At 36.0% G+C, this 21,587-nt stretch overlaps 1 protein-coding gene across 38 annotated transcripts in view; it reads left to right on the top strand.

Annotated features, from left to right (window-relative positions):
* Positions 1 to 21,183, top strand: part of Rims2 (regulating synaptic membrane exocytosis 2) — a 575,440-nt gene extending 554,257 nt beyond the window's left edge. For all 38 annotated transcript variants that reach the window (XM_027948945.2, XM_027948927.2, XM_027949060.3 and 35 more), the window contains 5 exons: positions 12,078 to 12,219; positions 15,856 to 15,968; positions 16,287 to 16,388; positions 17,769 to 17,908; positions 18,340 to 21,183. In XM_027948945.2, coding sequence (XP_027804746.2) covers positions 12,078 to 12,219; positions 15,856 to 15,968; positions 16,287 to 16,388; positions 17,769 to 17,908; positions 18,340 to 18,558 — 716 coding nt within the window. In that variant the 3' untranslated portion in view covers positions 18,559 to 21,183. The remainder of the gene's footprint in view (positions 1 to 12,077; positions 12,220 to 15,855; positions 15,969 to 16,286; positions 16,389 to 17,768; positions 17,909 to 18,339) is intronic.
* Positions 21,184 to 21,587: the final 404 nt, after the last annotated feature.

The following is a 21,587-nucleotide window of genomic DNA, read 5'->3' as shown; positions in this document are numbered from 1 at the left end:
CATCCAGAGAGGAATGATGAATTCTCATTTCCAGCTAATTGATGCCAAGTTAACTATCAACTCAAGGTTGGAAAATTTACTCTCATTTTTTCCCCAAATAAAACCCTTGAAATTAAAATGTTGACACCTAAATAAAAATTCTCAAACATTTGAAATAAACAAAACATATTTATTGGCCAAATGTGATCCAAAGACCACCAGTTTGCAACTTCTGCCAGTGAAATACTTCCTTCTCAACTTTTCTCAGTTTTCTTTCATCCTTCTCATTCCTCACTGACATCTTGATAATTCAGAACCACATTAACTCATCTTAGAAATCATCTGATAACCTCCCAACCTGCTTTCTCTACTTTCTGGATCTCTCCACTCCAATCCCATTTCAGAGCATCTGTATCAGTTGTCTTAAACATCATCTTAATCTTGCTGCGACTCTCCAAACATCAGTTGACTTCCAAATCCTAAGTAAAACCTGTATCTTGGCATTCCAAGTCTTTAAGAATCTATTATTTACATATAGTTAGCTTCCTCGACTTCCAAGACTAGTAATTCTATACAACTAAGCCTCTTTATTCTTTGCCTCCAAATTATATACTTATATATTCTCCCTCTATCCTACATGTACAGCCTAATTGCTCATCAGTGCTCAGCTTATATCCCATCTACCTATGAAGTCTTTAGAAGCTGTAAGAACATTTGTAGGCAGAGAAAAACCTACATGGACCTGGATTTGAAACATTTGTTTCCACCTATTTCTAGTTCTGTGAACTAAATGGGATATTTAATGTCTTTCAGCTTCAGTTTCCTCATTTTTTGTGTGTGAAATGTACATACATACTGATACATCTTTCTTGCAGGAATGTTGTGAACAAGTTTTATTATGTTTACTATTCCCTTATGGTCTCTTTTCAAAATAATTTTTGCCTTTTCTTGAACCTCTAGGCTCTATGTGGCTATTTAAATTTAAATAATTTAAATTAAAAATTTAGTTCCTCAGTCACACTAACTGCATTTCAAATGCCCAGTAACTCCATGTGTCTAGTGATTGTCTGATCAGGGAGTGAGCATTATGGAAGATTGCTATCATTCAAAGAAAATTCTATTGGACATCACAGCCTTTGTTAAGTAATATAACTCATGTAACACTTAGCACATATTGCCTTGGATTGTCATAATTTGTTTGCTATCTAATCTTGCAAACTAAATTTAAAATATCACTGGGCATTATATGATCAGGTGTTACATGCATTATCTCCCACAATACTTTATACCTATCAAGTATTTAACAAATATGTATCAAATAAATAAATTTACTAGTACCTGACTGCTTTTTCTGTTCATATCATGAATGGAAAGAAGCTATTAGGACCAAAAGGGACTATGCTGATTAAACCACTGTTTCTACTTTTGCAGGTACAAGAGTGCTTGATGTCACTCATTCTTTGTGTTCCACAATGGGTATCCTTGACTCCATATAACTAGTAACACACATTTTTCTATCACATTTTCTATTTCAACACATTTTCTATTTAGAGTGCCTAGTGACATTGATAGAAATCAATTTTGGCAACTTAAGCAGAAAAGGTTTTTGCTCTTGAACATTGGATAGGTCTTAGAATCCCTAAGGAAGATTGGAAAAACTGTATTAGAGGATAGGAATGCTGCCCAAAAGCACACTACAAGCTGGTCCTGAACATATTGCCCAAATATCACTGGCACTTGGCATAGACATCACAACTTGTACATGGTGAATCACTGTAGACTGCTGCAGGACCCACTCCTAGAAACCATACATCCTGGCTGCCAGCCTTATTATAATGGAAGCCCATGATGTCTGCTTCTTGGACTCAATAGCTTCAGATGCAGTTTGGGACAGCAGTTTGACATCCATGTGCTTGGGCTCTAATGACAAAGCAGGCTGGGAAAGCAACACATGACATTTTGTTTAATTAGAGCTTTATAGTTTTATATAGTAGTTGGGTTCATCCTGACAAACTCATACGTGCATGGAATTTGATTTCCCTCCCTCTTTTCCCTCCAGGCCTCTCTCTCTTTCTTATTCTCCTGCCTCTAGTCTAATAGACTTCTTTCACTCACCCATTTATATATTTGATTGGTTCTTTTTACTTATCCATAATGGTGAAATTCCCTGTGGTATATTTACATATACATATAACATGATTTTTTTAAGAATTCTGCATTACCTTCCCTCTTTCGCAGTGCCTAACATTTTTAACTTGTACTACTGAAGGATAGGATATTTTCTTATTTAAGAAGGGGTTTCAAATGCAGGTAAGACAAAGACATTAACAAACATCCACTTTGCAATCCAAAATAATTACCAGTGATAGAAAAATAACTCATATGCCCATCATGATCTGATATTTTTAGTTTTCTTTTAAAATAAAGTATGCTATTTGATTATTTTCTTTTGTGTTCCGTGAGTACAGACAGGAAAGAGGGGGTGGAATCTGCAAAAGAAATCTAAGGAAGAGAACATGGCTTTTGGCTTGCAGGTGTAGTTTAGTGATAGAGTGCTTACCTACCCACAAGGCCCTGAGTTTCATGCCCAGGCCCACAAAACAAAAGGAAATTATTTTCTCATTTTTAACTTTTTCTGCAGATTTTACTTTTTCTGTAGCCAAATACTCTTATTTTTAATATAATACATACTCTATCCCTCCTAAGAAAGACAATCTAAATTCTTATCCATTTACTCCATGTAAATTAAAATCTAGGATCTTTGAGTGATATGTGGTTCTTTTTCTAATATCCAGATGTGACTTTCTATGCTATCATAACCTATAACTTCATAAGACAAGTTATCCGCATCAAATAAAAATTCCCATTTAGAAAGAAGAAAACATGAAATAGTGACTCATAGGAATTATCAAATCCTACCTAGTAGGAATGGCAAAAATTGACAGTAGAAGACAATTTTTAGTTTGCTCATCTGACATCTCTGGTTCTAGTTCCTGGGAGGTTTTTCTTTCTCCTAAATTCTCTATGGCCATGAAGAGTTGCTTTGAAGAGGAAGTTCCATATCATAGCTTCCTTCTTGCTGACTAGAAACTCAGCTATCATCTTAAGTTTGCACATAATTATATAAGGTGATCCAGTAACTTATGCATAGTGATCCTCTTGCCAGGTTAAGATAATTTTACAGATCATTCCAATAATTTTTCAAATTAAGATTTGTATAGCATTTTATAGTTTTTGGAACTCTTTTGTGTGGACTGCAGTATCTGATCCTTACTCATCACTATTTATTAAACACCACTCCATGTCATATACTCTATGTCATAGGCTAAGTAATCCCAAACTTACACATAAGAACTCAGAGTCTCAGAAAAATAAACTCCCTGCCCAAAGTTTGCAAATGGTCAAATAGGACTTGAACTGCTGTTATCTGACTGAAAAATGGAATGTTCATACCACTATAAAATACTGCCTTAAAATATCTAACTTGAAAATCAAGAAGATATTGGTGGTATTTCACTCTTGAGAGAGAAACAGGTACAGTTATTAGTGGGCTGATGTGTGGCCATACATCAGCTGTTAATTCTTCTGCTCTGAAATTACAGGAGGTAGTTTTGCTCACATTTCATTGGCCAAGCAAATTACATGACCACATCCAACTTGAGAGATGGGAGGACAAATGAATGCATTTTTCTAGTCCTAATATCTATTATGATGGTGGCCTCTTCTTGAAGCTCACTGTTACTGTAGATATTTAGCTATATGACTTTCATAATAGTTATCATAAAGCTATTGGAATGAATGGATTCATGTTAAATTCAAATAATTTCAAGAGCCAACTATTAATTCCTATTAATTTTTATTTTAATTGTTAATGCAGGTCTTAGATTGGTTTAAAAGAAATTGTCAGTTGTCTTTATTTTGTTCAGACTTTCAGAGGATTCAATTATATAGTAGGAAGCCCTTACAAACATAATTGCCTAAGATTTATACAGTTAGAGTGGCCTACCATGACAGTAGCCTCTGTAGTGAGATCACAAGACCACATAGGTAAATAAACCAACCTTTTTCATGTCTTGATATAAAATCTGTTGATGATATATTATGCACACAGTGGCCACCATGGAGACTGCTAAGAGAGCAGGAGGCAGTTCTTATAAAACAGTTAAAGTACAATTTGAAATGGATTTTAAAGCTGAAGAGTCATCTACTAAAAAGGAACTAGCTATTGAGGACCTTGTCTTTCTCATTGCTGCAATAAAGGAGTACATAAACTGATAGACTGGATCTCCAATATTACTTCCAAAACTATGTAAGTCAGTGATTTTAGAAATTCTCATTTTACTTTAAGTGTAATGCAAAAATTATACTTTGAAAAATATTTGTTTTGAATAAAATGCAAACATAATACCTTATTAACTTAAAGCATATAAATTGTAGTCTAAACTAGTAATTACAGGCAGTTTTTAGAATCTGTCCTGACCTACACTCTGTTCCCATAAATAATTTCCCAATTTGATGTTGAGAGAATCCTGAATCCAAAATAATCTCTCTGATAGATGAGACTTTCCAAATGAGAGCAAACAGGAATGGATTCTGTGGGTCTGAGATTTAATTGATTGATTGATTGTCTGACTGACTGACTGATAGGTACTGAGGGGCTGAACCCAGGGGCATTTTACCTTTGAGCTACATCCCCAGCCATTTTTATTTTTTTTATTTTCGGACAGGGTCTCACTAAGTAGGTTATGGTCTTGCTAAATTTCTGAGGCTGACCTTAAACCTGAGATCCTCCTTCCTCAGTCTCCTGAGTCACTGGGATTACAGGCATGTGCTACAGCACCTGATGGATCTGAGATTTGAAATGAGGTCACCATGATGTTGAGTTAGACATTGCAGTGTAATCTTGGGCTTGGGCAGGCTTCAGACACTTTCCAAGTCACTAGTGAGAAGGAACTTTTGAGTTTTGTTGTCCAGTTACTGAAGTGTTTTCTGGTTTTCAGATATTGTTAGAAGAGACTTGACTCTTTGGTCTTTTATTTAATTAAGTGACTCTCTTTGAATACAGAGAGTGTCAGGTAAATGAGTCATCAGACTAATCAGAGCAGAATAACAAGGACACCTCCTGTGTTCTGCTTTCTGCCTGTGATATTTTGCAGTTCAAGAACTTGATTTTACCTACAGGCATCTTCTCCAAATGCACTTTGGATTATAAAACTTAGTACCAGAGTGAATGGTTTAAGGACTCAATGGCAACCCCATCTGGGCTTTAGTTCTAGGGTTTGCTATGTGAGTTTTTTTTTAATATCTCAGTACACACACACACACAGAGAGTTTGTTAATCATGGTTAAGTTCTTACAGTTTTGCTTGAGCTTGTGGTCATAATAGAATATTTTATGTGTCTTTATTATATAAATATATTCATATGTATGTATATATATACACACATATATATTCATATATATACATACACACATACATATATGTGTGTATGTGTATTACACACATATATACACACATATATGTAAAGGACTCAAAAATTTTTTTTGCAGTATAACAAGTATCACAAATTTAGCACATGAAAATAATACCCATTTATTAGTTCACAGTTCTGTAGACTATAAGCCTAGCACAGTGATTGGGGTTTTTCCTTGGGTTATCAAATAGCTCAAATCAAGATGTTGTCTGGAGGCTATGTGTGTGTATGGAGGTGAATCTGCTGTCAGTGTCATTCAGATTGTTAGCAGAACCTGGTTCCTTGCAGTTGCAGCCCTCAGGTCCCTGTATTCTTGCACCTACCATTCAGGAATTACTCTCAGCAGCTGATGGCTGTTCTCATGTCCTTTACACATGGCCCCTTCCATCTTCAAGCCAGCAAAGTTGCATTGAATCCTTCTTTTGTTTCAAATCTCTCTGATTTCCTCCTCTACAATCAGCCGGAGAAAGCACTCTGCTTTTAAAGGGCTCATGTGGTTATGCTAGGGCCCTTCAGGTAATCTCCCTATCTTTAAGTCAGCTGATTAGTTACCTCAATTACATCTGCAAAAAAGATTTTTTTTTTTTTTGCAAGAATACAGGGACCTGAGGGCTGCAACTGCAAGGAACCAGGTTCTGCTAACAATCTGAATGACACTGACAGCAGATTCACCGCCACCATTTGACCCAGCTATTCCCCTTCTCGGTCTATTCCCTAAAGACCTGAAAAGAGCATGCTACAGGGACACTGCTACATCGATGTTCATAGCAGCACAATTCACAATAGCAAGACTGTGGAACCAACCTAGATGCCCTTCAATAGACGAATGGATAAAAAAAATGTGGCATTTATACACAATGGAGTATTACTCTGCATTAAAAAATGACAAAATCATAGAATTTGCAGGGAAATGGATGGCATTAGAGCAGATTATGCTAAGTGAAGCTAGCCTATCCCTAAAAAACAAATGCCAAATGTCTTCTTTGATATAAGGAGAGTAACTAAGAACAGAGTAGGGTTGAAGAGCATGAGAAGAAGATTAACATTAAACAGGGATGAGAGGTGGGAGGGAAAGGGAGAGAGAAGGGAAATTGCATGGAAATGGAAGGAGACCCTCAGGGTTATACAAAAGTACATACAAGAGGAAGTGAGGGGAAAGGGAAAAATAATACAAGGGGGACAAATGAATGTCAGTAGAGGGGGCAGAGAGAGAAGAGGGGAGGGGAGGGGAGGGGAGGGGGGATAGTAGAGGATAGGAAAGGCAGCAGAACACAACAGACACTAGTATGGCAATATGTAAATCAATGGATGTGTAACTGATGTGATTCTGCAATCTGTATATGGGGTAAAAATGGGAGCTCATAACCCACTTGAATCAAAGGGTGAAATATGATATATCAAGAACTATGTAATGTTTTGAATAACCAACAATAAAAAATTTAAAAGAAAATCTTTTTTGCCATGTAAAGTAACATGAGAGTCATCTTAGATTTCTACCTACCTCATTTACTTTGTATAGCCCTTCACTGTTGTCTAGATTCAGCTTTTAGATTTCATAATGTGATAAATCATTGGGAACATTAAATGTGAATCACTATAATGCATTATATTTAGATTAAAGTATTTTCACTGTGAATGTAACACAAAGATTTTTGTGGTGCTGAAAAAATTACTTTTTAAATAAGTCTATAAATATTTCAGGTAGTGGAACCCTTCAAAAGAAAAGTTTTAAAGGGATACTAGAAACAGTGTACTGTAAATAGTATATTAGCAAGAATTCTTTGATTCTATCAGATAACAGTGAGCAGCATATGTCTTCGATGTATGCTTTTAATTGTGGTCAATTAATAACGTCTAATTCATAGACGTTAGAGCCAAAAGATATCAGAGATCACCAGTCCTCTTCCATCTGCCTTTTTCATAAATACGACAAGCCAGAGACTCAGAGAGGGAATGTGACTCCAAGAAGGCCAATGAGCCAGTTAACTAATGGATAAGACCAACCTAGAATACATATTTTCTGATTCCCTGTCTGGTAATAGTAGTAATAATGCCATTAGTTTAAGTCAGAATTTCTAAGTATCAGGTGCCCTGCTAAGAACCCTAAATATTTATTTTCCTCAAACCCCACAAAAATTCTATGAGATATGAATTATTATCACTATCATTTCACAGTTTAGAAAAAAACATGTCTCTGAGAGGGTAACTCCTTCAATAATGTCACCCAGCTTGTAAATGTTAGAGAAGCAGTTTGATTCCGAGATCTGACTGACTTCACTTTGCTCTGCTCTTCCCATCTAAAGCTGCATGCTGCTACAGAGTTAGCATAGTATCGTCCAAGGACAGCCGCACAAACCTGTGTTTTCTGACAACAAATTAACAAATAGCAGGGAATTTGAAGTCTAGCAACTCTGCACAAATTCTGGTTCTGTCCTTTACCATGTTTCTTCAGGAAACTATATAATCTCCTGGGCCCTTTGATAATACATCTGTAAGAATGAGCATTTTTAGAATTGTTATGAAGAGGATACATGAATAAAACAGCCCCAAAACAAAATAATTACATATTCATTGTATTACTATTCTTTGGCAAGTAGTGGCTGGCTCTCATTACCCAATAACAGTAGATTTTCAAGTCAGTGTTTTTGCTTGATAGAGGGAGACATTAAATAAAAAGGAGTAGATCTTTGGCATTGCAGAGATCTGCAGGAACCTCATTTCCCTTCTGTCAGGTGCTTCCTGTAGGTATCCTCCTTTCTTCCACCCATTCATACTTCTCTCAAGTATCTCACTCCATGGCAGTTTTCACAAAGGCATTGTTTACTTCCTATGAACATTAAAGCTACAAAGAAAAGCAAATGCTGTGTCCTTGGCCTGGTTTCCTCATTCGAGCCTAGCAGCTCTGTGATTCCAGTTCACACCTGTGCAAAATTTTACTACTATCTGATGTCATCATTTGAGAATCACTTTGAAATAAAGCTATAAATATTAAATTCATGAGTACTATAGTCTAATCTGCATTCTCAACCTTTTCTAACAGTTTCCATCTTTGTTTTATATATATATATGTATTTTTTCTGATTTATTTATTTATTTATTGCTTCACCATTCAAAGGTAAATTGAAGACAATATAAGATTTCAGGTCTAAATAGCTAATATTCTATTCTTCATCTAAAAAAATTAGTAATTTTCTAACTCCATCTAACATCTAATCCATATTCACATTTTTCCTACTTTTTATTTATTTTTTAATGTACTTTTTAAATTTTGTTCTAATTAATTATATATGACAGTAGAGTGTATTTTGATACATTGTACACAAATGAAGCACAAGTCCTCCTTCTTCTGGCTGAACATGGTATATATAGAGTCACACCAGTAGTGTAATCATATATGTATATAGGGTAATAATGTCTGTCTCATTCTACCATCCTTCCCATCCCCACAGCACTCCCCTCTGCACAATCCAAAGTTCCCTCATTCTTCCCTCCTCTGCCCCAACTATGGATCATCATCAGTTGACCAAAGAAAACATTCTGCCTTTGGTTTGGGGGGAATTAGCTTATTTCACTTAGCATGATATTCTCTAGTTCCATCCATTTACCTGAAAATGTCATAATTTCATTCTTATTTAAGGCTGAGTAATATTCCATATTGTATATATACCACATTTTCTCTATTCTTTCATCTGTTGAAGGGCATCTAGGTTGGTTCCATAGTTTAGCTATTGTGAATTAAGCTGCTATAAACATTTGATGTAACTGTATCACTGTAGTATACTGATTAAGTCCTTTGGGTATAAACCGAGAAGTGGGATAACTGGGTCAAAAGGTGGTTCCATTCTGAGTTTTCTGAGGAATCTCCATACTGCTTTCCAGATTGGTTGCACCAATTTGCAGTCCCACCAGCAATGTAGAGTGTACCTTTTCCCCCCACATCCTCGCCAACACAGATTATTGCTTGTATTCTTGATAATTGCCATTCTGACTGGAATGAGATGAAATCTTAGAGTACTTTTGATTTGCTTTTCTCTAATTGCTAGAGATAATGAACATTTTTTCTCCATATGTTTGTTGATTGATTGTTTCTTCTATGAAGTGTCTGTTAAGTTCCTTAGCTCATTTATTGATTGGGTTGTTGTTGTTGTTGTTTTGGTATTAAGTTTTTTGAGTTCTTTAATATATCCTGGATATTAGTGCTCTATCCGAAGTGTCTGTGGTAAAGATTTTTTCCTATTCTGTAGGCTCTCTCTTCATGTTATTGTTTCCTTTGCTGAGAAGAAGCTTTTTATTTTGAATCTATCCCATTTAATGATTCTTGATTTTACTTTTTGTACTTTATTTCCTACTTGTCTTACTTTTATACTGTTTTATTTGTTGGGTTTCTTATTTGTTTTGTCTTATTTTTTCCAAATAAGAAGTCAAAATATACTCACAGCATTTGATGGTTACACCCTTTGATATCTTTAAACTAGAAAAACTCCCTCATCAAGTTTGGATTTTTCATGATGCTAACTTTTTAAGCAAGTATGCCAATTCTCTTGAACTGTATCCTGTGTTCTGGATTTGATGTTGTATGCATGTCTATTATCATATTTATACTACATTGTTTTATTTTATTTATTTATTTATTTATTGGTACTGGGAATTGAACTCTTGCCTGAGCTTCCCGAACCACTGGGATTACAGGCGTGCACCACAATGCCTGGTGTATTACTCTGTATTTTTGAAAACTCAAAGTTGGTCTTAAAGACTTGACTGGAAACAGTTTGTATATTTTGTTTACAACAACCTGACAAGTGATACTGTGTATTTTGTATAAGGAGGGATATATTGATACACTCACTAGCACTACTAATTTTTATGAATTAAGACAGTATAGACAGATCTTCCCAGTTTTGCTTTAATAATTAGAACTCATTTGTGGTATGATTCTTTGGTATATATATATATATATATATATATATATATATATATGTGTTTGTGTGTGTGTGTGTGTGTTTCAAAGTGGTGAGCAATTATATATATATATATATATATATATATATATATATATATATATATACTTATATGTATATATGCATATATATATATATATATATATATATATATATATATATATATATTTATATTTATATCCTTTTCCCAATCTTTCATCAAATGGCATTAGCTCCATTGATGAGTCTCACTTAAGGTAGCAAATTGATAATTTTAAAATTAATCATTCTTCTTACATTTACTAATTCCTCTGTAAATAAGAGCCTTCCCTAGTCAAGGGCGGATGCTTTATGTATTTTTACAGTTCATGTCAGTACAACATGTTTGGTATCAATTATCTAAAATATCATTAGGTTATGCAACTGAGTCATAGATAAACATAACTTAGATTTTGTGTAAATGCTCATTAAAGCATGTTAATGTACATTAAAATTGGCAGTGGAGAATGGATGAAATTTAAAGCAGTGTTTCAAAGTGGTGAGCAAATATAATAAACTTGGTGAAAGAGATTTCAACAAGTCACTGGCACTAATAGCATTTATAGATCTAAAAGAAGTTACTAGTGGTAAGCCACTAAAAGAGCTTGCCATGTGTTTGTATCCTAAAAAGCTAATAACAGAGTCAATGTGGAAAAATATTTAGACTGGACAAGAAAGAAATGAATACAAATAGTTTAGAGTGTCACCTTCTTGCTTTGGTCGTCTTTCAACTGCATATTCCAACATTTAAGGCCTGTGGAGTTTTTTACTCAGTTTCTTGTCTACCTCACTCCTCGTTCCTCCTTCATGTGCTTTGGCTAATGCACCTCCTCAGGTGCACGTGATCATCCCTGACTTTGCATCTTTGCCCATGCTGTTCCCCTCCCTCATGCATTCTCTTCTCTCTTTGCTTGAGTTCTAACCTGTCCACTTTTCTATCCTGGGTTCCAACCCCACTCCCTCTCCCTCCCTGACATCTCCAGACAGCACTTCCTCCCTCTGTGACATCTGTAGTACTTGACTCGGTCTCCTGACTGGTCTTCTGATGTGCTTCTGAATGTCAGCTTCATCACCAAAAATCCTTAAGAACATGACCAAAAATTTCAAAGCTCTTTTCTCATGATATTGCTGAGCTTTTACATTCCCCTTTGAGAATCTTTATGAAAGTTACCAACATATATGAAACTGCTGTCAAACAGGGCTCTCTCCTTTGTTAGCTTTCACTTCTGATATCTATCACCCTAGAAAACCAGGTATTCTTGTGAAAGTCAAGGCTAGAATTTGGGTATTTTCTCACCATCAGCTCTTTGTAAGTCATTCTTTGTAAGGAAGTGGGGAGGAAGGTAGGCATAAACTAACTTGGCCTTTAAAATTACAACAAGAACAAAGTTTATTCTATCTGTGGGTTGAATCTTTATGTTAAATTTGAACACTGTTTTAAATGGAAGTAAAACAATGATATTTGTGCTGCTTAAAGATTTTGATCTCATAAAATAAGATGTTGTTTAAAATCGTTCTAAATACCTTTTCTCTCTGTCTTCTCAGTAGGAACACTTCCTGTACATGCTGTTGGCCAATACTTAATCTTGCCAGACAGTGAGGATTTTTGTTGCCAGGCTGTGATACCATTTGATTTATGTTTTTGCAGAAGCAGGAGGTAAAAAGCTACGGAGCACTGTCCAGAGGAGTACAGAAACAGGTCTGGCGGTGGAGATGAGGAACTGGATGACCCGACAGGCAAGCCGGGAATCCACTGATGGCAGCATGAACAGCTATAGCTCAGAAGGAAAGTGAGTGAGGCCAGTCTCCTCTGTGCTGCCCAGAGACCATCTTCTCTGTCCCACCCTCTGCTTTCACTAAAGCAAACTCACACACTCTGCTGTTCCATTTTAATTTTCATTGGCTGATTTTCTGTGAATAGAATTTTGCTTACCAGCTACTGAGCAATGCAACATATCTGGCTTTTTATACCAAAGGAAATAGGTTCGGGGATAAAGTGTTTTGCTTTAATGACAAGATGCTAAAATGTGGCTCTCACATTGCATGCAAATAAAATATTTTGCCCTGGCTTGAAATAATATATAAAAGTACAAAAATAATAAGCATTCATGCCATGATATATGGACAGTGCTAATTTAAAAAAATCATAGCACTGAATTATTACCAAAAAATATGCACTCCTGATGTATACTTAGTTTGATGCAATAATGACTATATTTCATATAACTTAGCTATATAAAATTAAGTTGTATGACACTAAGTTATGTGAAATATAATAGCCAAAAAAAATGGCACTGGAAAACTTGATGAGTCTTTTTTTAGTTTCCCTTTGAATTGGCTGTCTCAGAAATATTTTTAAAGCATTTGTAAAGATTGTATAGCCCTGTCACCAACAAATTAACAGTAATTAACAGCTACAGCTCTGTAAATGGGACTGTAAAGGACATTAATAGAGGAAAGTGGATTTACTGACCTCACTGTACCATCACCACAGATGCTTAGATGTTCCATGTTCACAGTTTTGAGGCCATAGGAGCTGCTGGCATAGTCTTACTGATGTCTCCTAGGGGTAATTTGTCTAGCATGATTACATAAATACAAGAGAGATGTATGGCTTACATAAAAATGTATTAATAGAGTTATATGAGATACTTATATTAACAGACTAAAACATTTGTATTAACTGAGGTGAAGAAAAAAGAAATATATTTGATGTCCATCCAAAAAAAAATCTTAAAAATAGAGAATCAAGTGAAAAACAGATGCTTACTGAGCACTAATATTTATAAAGCCCTGCATTATATAAGGGATATAAAATGTTTAAGCTGTGTTCCCTGCTCCTGATGTTTATAGTCTTATTGGAGAAATGGGATGAATACTTGTAAACTCATTCAACACATCTTGCCTTCTGTTCCTCTAGACACTGTGCTGCCAGCTGGGGGCATAAGTCATGTGTGAGAGTGAGTCAGTATCAGTGGTTAAGACCAGAGGCTTTGGCATCATATCAGATGGAGTTCTCATCTGGTGTTTTGGCACTACAGAACCTTGAGCAAGTTATTTAATTTTTCTAAGCTGTATTTTTACCAATTGAGCTTAGCAAGTATATTTTGAGTGCTTAAAATATTATAGGCATTGTTCCAGGAGGTAAGATACAACAGTGAACAAAACACACAAAAACCCCTACCCTCATCAAACTCAGTCTAATAGAGAGACATTAAGAAAAAATGTTAAAATTTATGTACAAGAAAAATGATAAAATGCATAGTAGATTAGGTAATGTAAGTGTTAAGGAGAAAAATAAAGCTAGAATGAGAAACGAGAAAGGGTCAAGGCAGGATTTTAGCAGGGTAGACAAGGAAAAGGACACATTGAGAGGAAGTTAGTGAGTAGGTGGATATTTGAGGGGAGAATCTTCAAGGTTGCAACAATGATGAGGCCCGGACTGGAGCTTGCCTGGCATCAGCAGAGAGGAGGGCAGTGCTGTAAGTGAGGACCAGATTGTAACAGATGAGGGATTAAGGTTGGGGGTGGGGTGAGGTTTAGACAGCTTGTATCATCTTTGTATAGTAAGGACTTTGTTTTTACCCTGACTCAGGTGAGAAATCATTGGAGCATTTTGAGCAGGGGACATTATCTGACTTCAGTTTGAGTACATTGGTCTGACGGCAGGGGCAGCAATAGAGAGCCCATTCAGAAGGCTCCTGCAGAAAACAGAAGAGAGATAATTGTGGCTTGGACCAGAATAGCAGTATCATTGAGTTCAGATTCTAGATTTGTTTTGACAGTGAACAAATAAGATTTATTGATGCATTTGATATGGATAATGAAATAGAGAATATTAGTTTTCTAGAGCTGCCATAACAAGATCAAGATCAAGGTGTCAACGGGTTTGGTTTCTCCTGAGGTCTTTCTTATTGGTTTTCAGCTGGCCACCTTGTATCTTCTCATGGCCTTTTCTCTCATACCCTAGTGTCTATTCCTTTTCTTCTAAGTCATATTGGATTAGGACCTTATCTTTATTACCTCACTTTATCTTATCTCTTTTAAAGACTCAATCTGCAGTCACATTGGTGACTCAATCCCATACAGAGAACAAGAAAAAAAGATGAGTGCATAGTTGAGCAATTGAAAGAATGAAGCTGCCATTTATTAAAATGGGAATCCTCTGCGAGGACTAGCCTTTAGTTTTTCTGTTTGTTTGAAGGGGCTTGGGGGTGTTAGTTTGGACAAATTCAGTCTCAAGTACGTATTAGATATCCCAGAAGATAGGTAATCTAAGCATCTGGGATACAGGTCTGTGTCTTAAGAGAGGTCCACAGTGGAGATGTCAGTGTAGGCAATAGCAGCATAGAGAGCATTTCAAACCATGAGACTGGGGGCTGGGGTTGTGCTTCAGGGGTAGAGTGCTTGCCTAGCACGTGTGAGGCACTGTGTTGGATCCTCAACACCACATAAAAATAAATAAATAAAATAAAGGCATTGTGTCTAACTACAACTAAAAAATATATATAACAATAATGAAATAAAATAAAACCATGAGACTGGATGAAGCCACCAAGGGAATTAAAACATATAGAAAACAGTGAAAGATTTGAGCTCTAGGGTTTGGTAACAGCAGTAGCAAAGGAGATTAAAGTAGAGTGACAGGTGAGAAAGAGGAAAACCAGGAGCCCTAGAGACTCAGGAAGCTAAGTAGAGATGGTGTTTCAAGGAAGGGGAATCAATTGTGTTCAGCTTGCTACTCTGTTAAATTAAAAGAGTCCTGAGTGTTAACAGCTGGAATTACCACTGCAGTGACTTTGATCCAGTTTTCGTGGAGTGATGAAAATGAACAACAGATAGAGTCTCAAAAGTGAATGAAAGAAAAGAAAGTGAAGACAGCACATAGTGACAACTTTGTCAAGGAGTTTCAATAAAGAAATGGGGTAATAGCAAAAGAACAAAATGGAGTCAGGGAAGATATTTTCTTTTCTTTTTGTAAAATGGAAAAAACAATACCATGTTGTTTTTCATGTTGATAGGAATGACCCGAAAGTGTTTCCTCATCTATAAACGGTGATAAGTAATATAATTCAGCTCAGCCAAGAAGATTAATATGGTAAAATCTGTAGTGGAATACGTGCTTGACGTGTACTGAGCATCTGTGACAGAAATCACAGCCCCAGCCCTCCAAACCAAGGGAGAGAAAGACACAGGAACAGGAACCTGCAATATAGGCAACAAGAGTTTCTGGTGGCACATGTGGGCATCTGGAGAATACAGAGCAAGAGCTATGGAGGTGGAGTAGCGTGTTGGGATATAATAAATATACACCGAAGTGATGTTGCCAAGTATCCCGCCATGTTGAGGGAGCTGGAGGGAGCTAGGACTTTTCTGAGAGCAAGTTGGGGTTGAGGAATTAATTCTGTTTGTTATTTTGCCTTCAGTCTGATTTTCCCTGGTGTCCGCTTGGCCTCCGATAGCCAGTTTAGCGATTTCCTTGATGGCCTTGGTCCTGCTCAGCTAGTGGGACGCCAGACTTTAGCTACTCCTGCAATGGGTAAGAATTTCTGCCTCATGATTCCATTGCTCTTCTTTTAGATTATTGAAAATTGCTTTCTCTCAATTTCATAGAATCTTTGACAGTATTATCAGCAGGAATAAAGTATCTTGTATTTTAACACAAAAAAGCTTTCTTTTTTTCTATTATAATTTCTTATGATTTTTAAAGGAAGACATTGATAAAATATTAAATGTTTTTAAATTTAAGAAAATATATGGGAAATGATGAAATGATGTTAAGCCAAGATCTTTGGCAAAGCATTTCTTTCCATGTTTGTACAGAAGGTGTGTCTATTTCTTTTCCATGCATTATTAGGTGATATTCAGATAGGAATGATGGACAAAAAGGGACAATTGGAGGTGGAAATCATTCGGGCCCGTGGCCTTGTTGTAAAACCAGGTTCCAAGACACTGCCAGGTAAAACCAGAAAAGATTCTTCTATTATTACCCATGATCCATTGTTTCTCAATGTAGAAGCTTTGTTTTTATTGCTAAAAACTTAGTTATTAGTTAATCAAAGATACTGATAGGTGAGTCAATTCTCTGGTTTGGGGCTATTGCAGTCTGTATGTACATTCTGAATGAGTGTTCAATAGGCTGATCTGATGAGATGATACAAGTTGTTAAATAAGTACATATATAACTAGAAACCACTGCAAAATGTAAACCACTACCCTTAAATAATTCATCTTGTCACAACTTGTATATATAAAGTTCGGATTTTTTGCTAGCTGGTGTTCCATGTTATTCTTTAGCTTAAATGGAGCTTCAAAATTCTCCTTCAGTATCCTTAGTGTTCTGGAATTAGAATAAAAATAGGTACAGGCCCCCATAGTAGCATCATCCTATGTATCCTGGATATTCTAAGGTATGACTTCCTGTTGTATATTAAGAAAGAGAGACACTGTTATAACTTTATGTCATATACTTCATACTGAAACGTCATAATTTAAGGTGTTTGAAACCATGGGAAATGGCTCAGTGACTCCACAAACATCATGCAGAGGTCATTCGATCAGAAGTATAAAACAATTGCTGAGGATTTGAAACTTGCATTCCAGCCTCAGCACCTTCACTGACTGATTTGTGTTTTGAATCTCTTAACTTCTCTATCCTTGCAGAAATTTTTAAATATAGTATATATTCCCTATGTACAACCTCATAATGGTGATTAAAATGATGGTGTTTGTAAAGGTCTTAGAGCTTGTCAACTCACTTTGCCATAAAAAATATCTTTTACATAAATGAGCATAATTTTATGAAGTGCTTGTCAGATAAATTTTAAGCCATAGAATTCACAATTAGCTGCCTCTTCCTAACTAATCTGAACACATCATCTCAAACCCCACCCATTCTATACCCTCACACACCCACAAAAAAATAAATGCCTCTGGGCGAGAAGTGATTTGTGGAGGTAGATGAGTAAAACAAGAATTTTAAGCATCTTTAACTAAATTTAAGTATTGGTAAATTAAAGACTAAGACATCACTCTTGAATATTGATAGGAACTGGAAGCATCTCACCTTATTTAATGCCATGTTTAAATTTACATAACTAGCTGATACCAAAATAATTTGAAGAAAAAGAAAAAAAAAAATGCTCAGGCTGTGTCAACATCCCCTAACCTCTCTGAATGCCAGACAGTTATCGTTGTTTATCTAATGATTTTGGTCCAGGGTTGCAAGGCCAGTGGCTTTGGATCACTGCCAGCCTTTTCAGTTCTTGCAGGTGACACCTGTGTCAGGTATGCCACAGCCACAGTTCATGGCTCATCACCTCTATGTTTGCTTTCCCAGCACCCTACGTAAAGGTGTACCTATTAGATAACGGAGTCTGCATAGCCAAGAAGAAAACAAAAGTGGCAAGAAAAACGCTGGAGCCCCTTTACCAGCAGCTGTTATCTTTTGAAGAGAGTCCCCAAGGAAAAGTTTTACAGGTATTTACTAAGTCATTGATCCCTTAAATAAGAAAGCATTTCACAGAGTCAGACCTTTTATCCTATATCTTTTCTGTTCCCTCTTTTATGTTCCACACAGCTCAAATTGTTTGAAAATTTCAAAGCAGTGGCCCATGCCATAAAGCTATGCACGTTGATGTTCCCTTTGAAGTGAATCAGAAGCATGCAAAGCCCAGTCACCATCAGCCAGTCTCCCTGACTGCTTATGACCCTAACCCTCCAGCACAGTTTTCTTAATGGAACTTGTATCCTTGTAGTTAAAGACAACTATCCCATTAATCAAATACAAGGGTTTCATTTAATCTTTGATGTCAGAACATTAACTGAATGCATTTTAGTATTTTAATGTATTTTACAAGGTTTTGTTATGTACTTGATTATTCTGACATTACTTTTTATTTCGCCAACAGATCATTGTCTGGGGAGATTATGGCCGCATGGATCACAAATCCTTTATGGGCGTGGCCCAGATTCTTTTAGATGAACTGGAACTATCCAATATGGTGATTGGATGGTTCAAACTCTTCCCCCCTTCCTCCCTAGTAGATCCAACCTTGGCCCCTCTGACCAGAAGAGCTTCCCAATCATCTCTGGAAAGTTCAACCGGACCTTCTTACTCTCGTTCATAGCAGCTGTAAAACTGTTGTCACAGCAACCAGCGTTACAAAAGGAAAAAAAAAAAAAAAAAAGAAAAAAATCCACAGGTCGCAAACCCTGGTAACACTGCATGCTTAATGTTGTGTCTTCTGAGCCGGTTTCTAGGGATACAGAGCGATCCTGTGTTCTCAGAGGAAGTTGCACACATTGTGCCCTAAGGAAGGCCCCTCAGGTGAAAGGACAGAGCTATGAAGAACTGAGAGGTTTGGAGTTCAGCCACACTGGAGTTGTGGTCCAATCTGAAGCCATGGATTTATCTCAAAGAATCAGTCAGTTTCATGCAACAAAAGCCCTTTTCAATGGCACCTTTATATTTTTATTGTTCCTTTTTCTTCATTTATCTGACCCCAAAGCCCCATTATGCCACAGAAATGGAGCTATACAGCCTCTGAGCCATGTTACAGGTCAAGGAGCAAAGAAGTCCTTAGAAGCATCAGGTGTAAAGCAAGACACCAAAGAAGTGGTCGGGAACAAAGCGTCAGCCCTCCCCTGGACGGAGTCCAGCAGGAAGAGTGGCCAACTCAGTAGCTCCAGCCGCATGTCATTCACTAATGCCAAGATGTGTTGGACTCTGAAAAACAAAGTTCTGTGGCTACACTGTACTGAATGAAATTAAAGAAACTTTTTTTGCATGGACACAGATTAGCTGATTATTTAAATTATTTTCTTGGGGCTGCAACTTGCAAAAAAAGAAAAATAAATAAAAATCAGCCATTTTCAACAATTTATATTATTTTTAAAAATAAATTTCACTAGTGCATGGTTTTAAAAAGGGGAGAGAATGCAACAGGGTGATACAAGACACACCATGTTTATTCTTTAAACTAATCATAGTCTGTGTTTTGGCAGACATTACAAATGAAAATTCTTTCTAGAAGATGCGTAAAATTCTCTTTATGTGACAAATAAGGATAATATATTCAATTTATTTCCATGTTAAATATACAGATCTTATGAAGTTCAATATGTGCAAATTTTTCACATCTTGCTCTTCTCTGTCTTACTTTTCCTCTTCTCCCTCTTTTAATCTTTTATTTTTGTTCTCCCAACCAGAGTGAACCTTATTCTAAAAAATTACAACTTTTTGATCTGATCCTCTCTTATAACCCATGTTTGATTCAGAGCTATAGATGCTTCTGAATTTATGAATTTCTCAAGGGAAAAATCTATTTAAGAGCTTTCTTTATTTCAAGCATGTTGAAAAGGATTTTGCAACATGACTTGGGAGTACATTAAAGTAAGTCAGCATGTATTTGACAAAGAAGATATTTGAACTTTTGCAATTTATTGTACAGTGCATGGTAATTTTTTTTCACCTTCAAAATTCAGTTTACAGGAAAATCCTAAAATCATGTGGCCATTGTAATGTCTAATAAATTTGTTTTTAGCACCAGCATTATTCATACAGGGGTTAAAGTATTATTTGTAGAAGGTCTTAGGTTTTGTTTGTTTTTTAATTAGTTAAAGCAGTTTCTTTAGCCAATTTCCATTTACTATGTGAATAGAAACACTGCTAAAAATTTGAAGCCCTGAAACGCAGGGCTGTTTATTAATTCATTTTTCTGTAGTAAAATTCAATTTTTCACAAATTATATTTCTAAAGAAATATAGTAAACATAAATTTGCAACAATTTTAAAGCTCCAATTTTTAGGTGACTCAAAGAAAGTCAATATGCCTATTAATAGTTCTTTGATGCCATCACCAAAAGTCTTCAGGCAAATTCTTTAAAGTCGAAACCCCTGCCTTTGGTTTTACAGAGAGTTATTACCATTGGGTGGTGCTGCAAGGTCAGATTTCTCTTAAGTTCCCCTATTTTGAGGAAAAGTCACTGGATAATGTATAAACCACCCATACTTTCTGGTTCTTATGTACATTTTGATAGTACATTCTTATAGATTGGTTTTAATTCTTGCAATAACTTTTGAAATCCACATACCTCCCATTTGTTGAAATGAAGGCCATGCACAAAAATTCTTTTCTTCCTCTTCTTTTTTTTTTTAATCCAGTGCTGACCATTACAAACTATCATGCTTGATATGGTGCAAAAGTTAAAATGAGTATCACTAAAAATGCCTTCTCATTATGTGGTGCAATATGAAATACACCGAGACTGTGTCTTGATATTTGGAGATCTATGATGGACCCAGGTAAAGTTGTTAAAAGAATGAATAAAACTTTATTGAAATAATTTAGACACCTGTGTACCAGCAACAATTGGTTTAATAGACCTATAGTGTCTATACTATCCCTTAGATTAAACGTTTACCATTTTCCTGATATTAAGATGCACTCACATAATCTTTTGTGCATATTCCTATAAAAATTATTTCTAATTTTAATAAGAAGGACATGACTGTATGGAATATTTGTACATACGTATCATTATGCAGTATTTATTTAAAAGTTGGTGGTTTTGTTTTTGTTTTTAATTTCCACATGTCTGCACCTCAACTCGTGGTTTAGTCATGTAAATAGCACTCTGCCAGTGACCATTGCTGCCCTGTACATAGTATGTTTTAAAGTAAAGGGAATTCCAGTTGGGGAAAACAAAAAGGGCAGATTAGTCCTGTAACAAACACCAACTAATGTAAATCAAATTCATTCTGGTGATGGTATTTAACACTTTAAATAAAACATTTTCTTTACAGATGTTGTACAACCGTGCATTCTCTGACCCTCGTCTCTCCACACCTCCCCAAGCCTTCTGCAGCTCGGCCCCAAACCTGCCTCTCATTCAAGACAACAACATTACCTTCCCTCCTGTCCATGACCAAAGTGGGCCAGTTTTAGCAAATAGCTCTCAGAAGAGTATATCTTTTCTTCAAAATCCCAAAGGATCTTGGCTCACATCATTAAAAGTTGCTATTTTTTAGAAAGATTGTTATTGGATTGAGGAGCTTTCTGATTAAATGATTCAGCAACTTCTAGATTTGATGAGCAAACTGAGATTTCTGAGTCAGTCCTGCCAGACACTGATAGCAGAGTCACAAGGAACCATGC

The sequence above is a fragment of the Marmota flaviventris genome, chromosome 15 (assembly GCF_047511675.1).
Source record: "Marmota flaviventris isolate mMarFla1 chromosome 15, mMarFla1.hap1, whole genome shotgun sequence".
In the NCBI taxonomy this organism is placed as follows: domain Eukaryota; kingdom Metazoa; phylum Chordata; class Mammalia; order Rodentia; family Sciuridae; genus Marmota; species Marmota flaviventris.
Note: the sequence above shows the minus strand (reverse complement) of the source record. Positions and strands in the feature narration are given on the sequence as shown.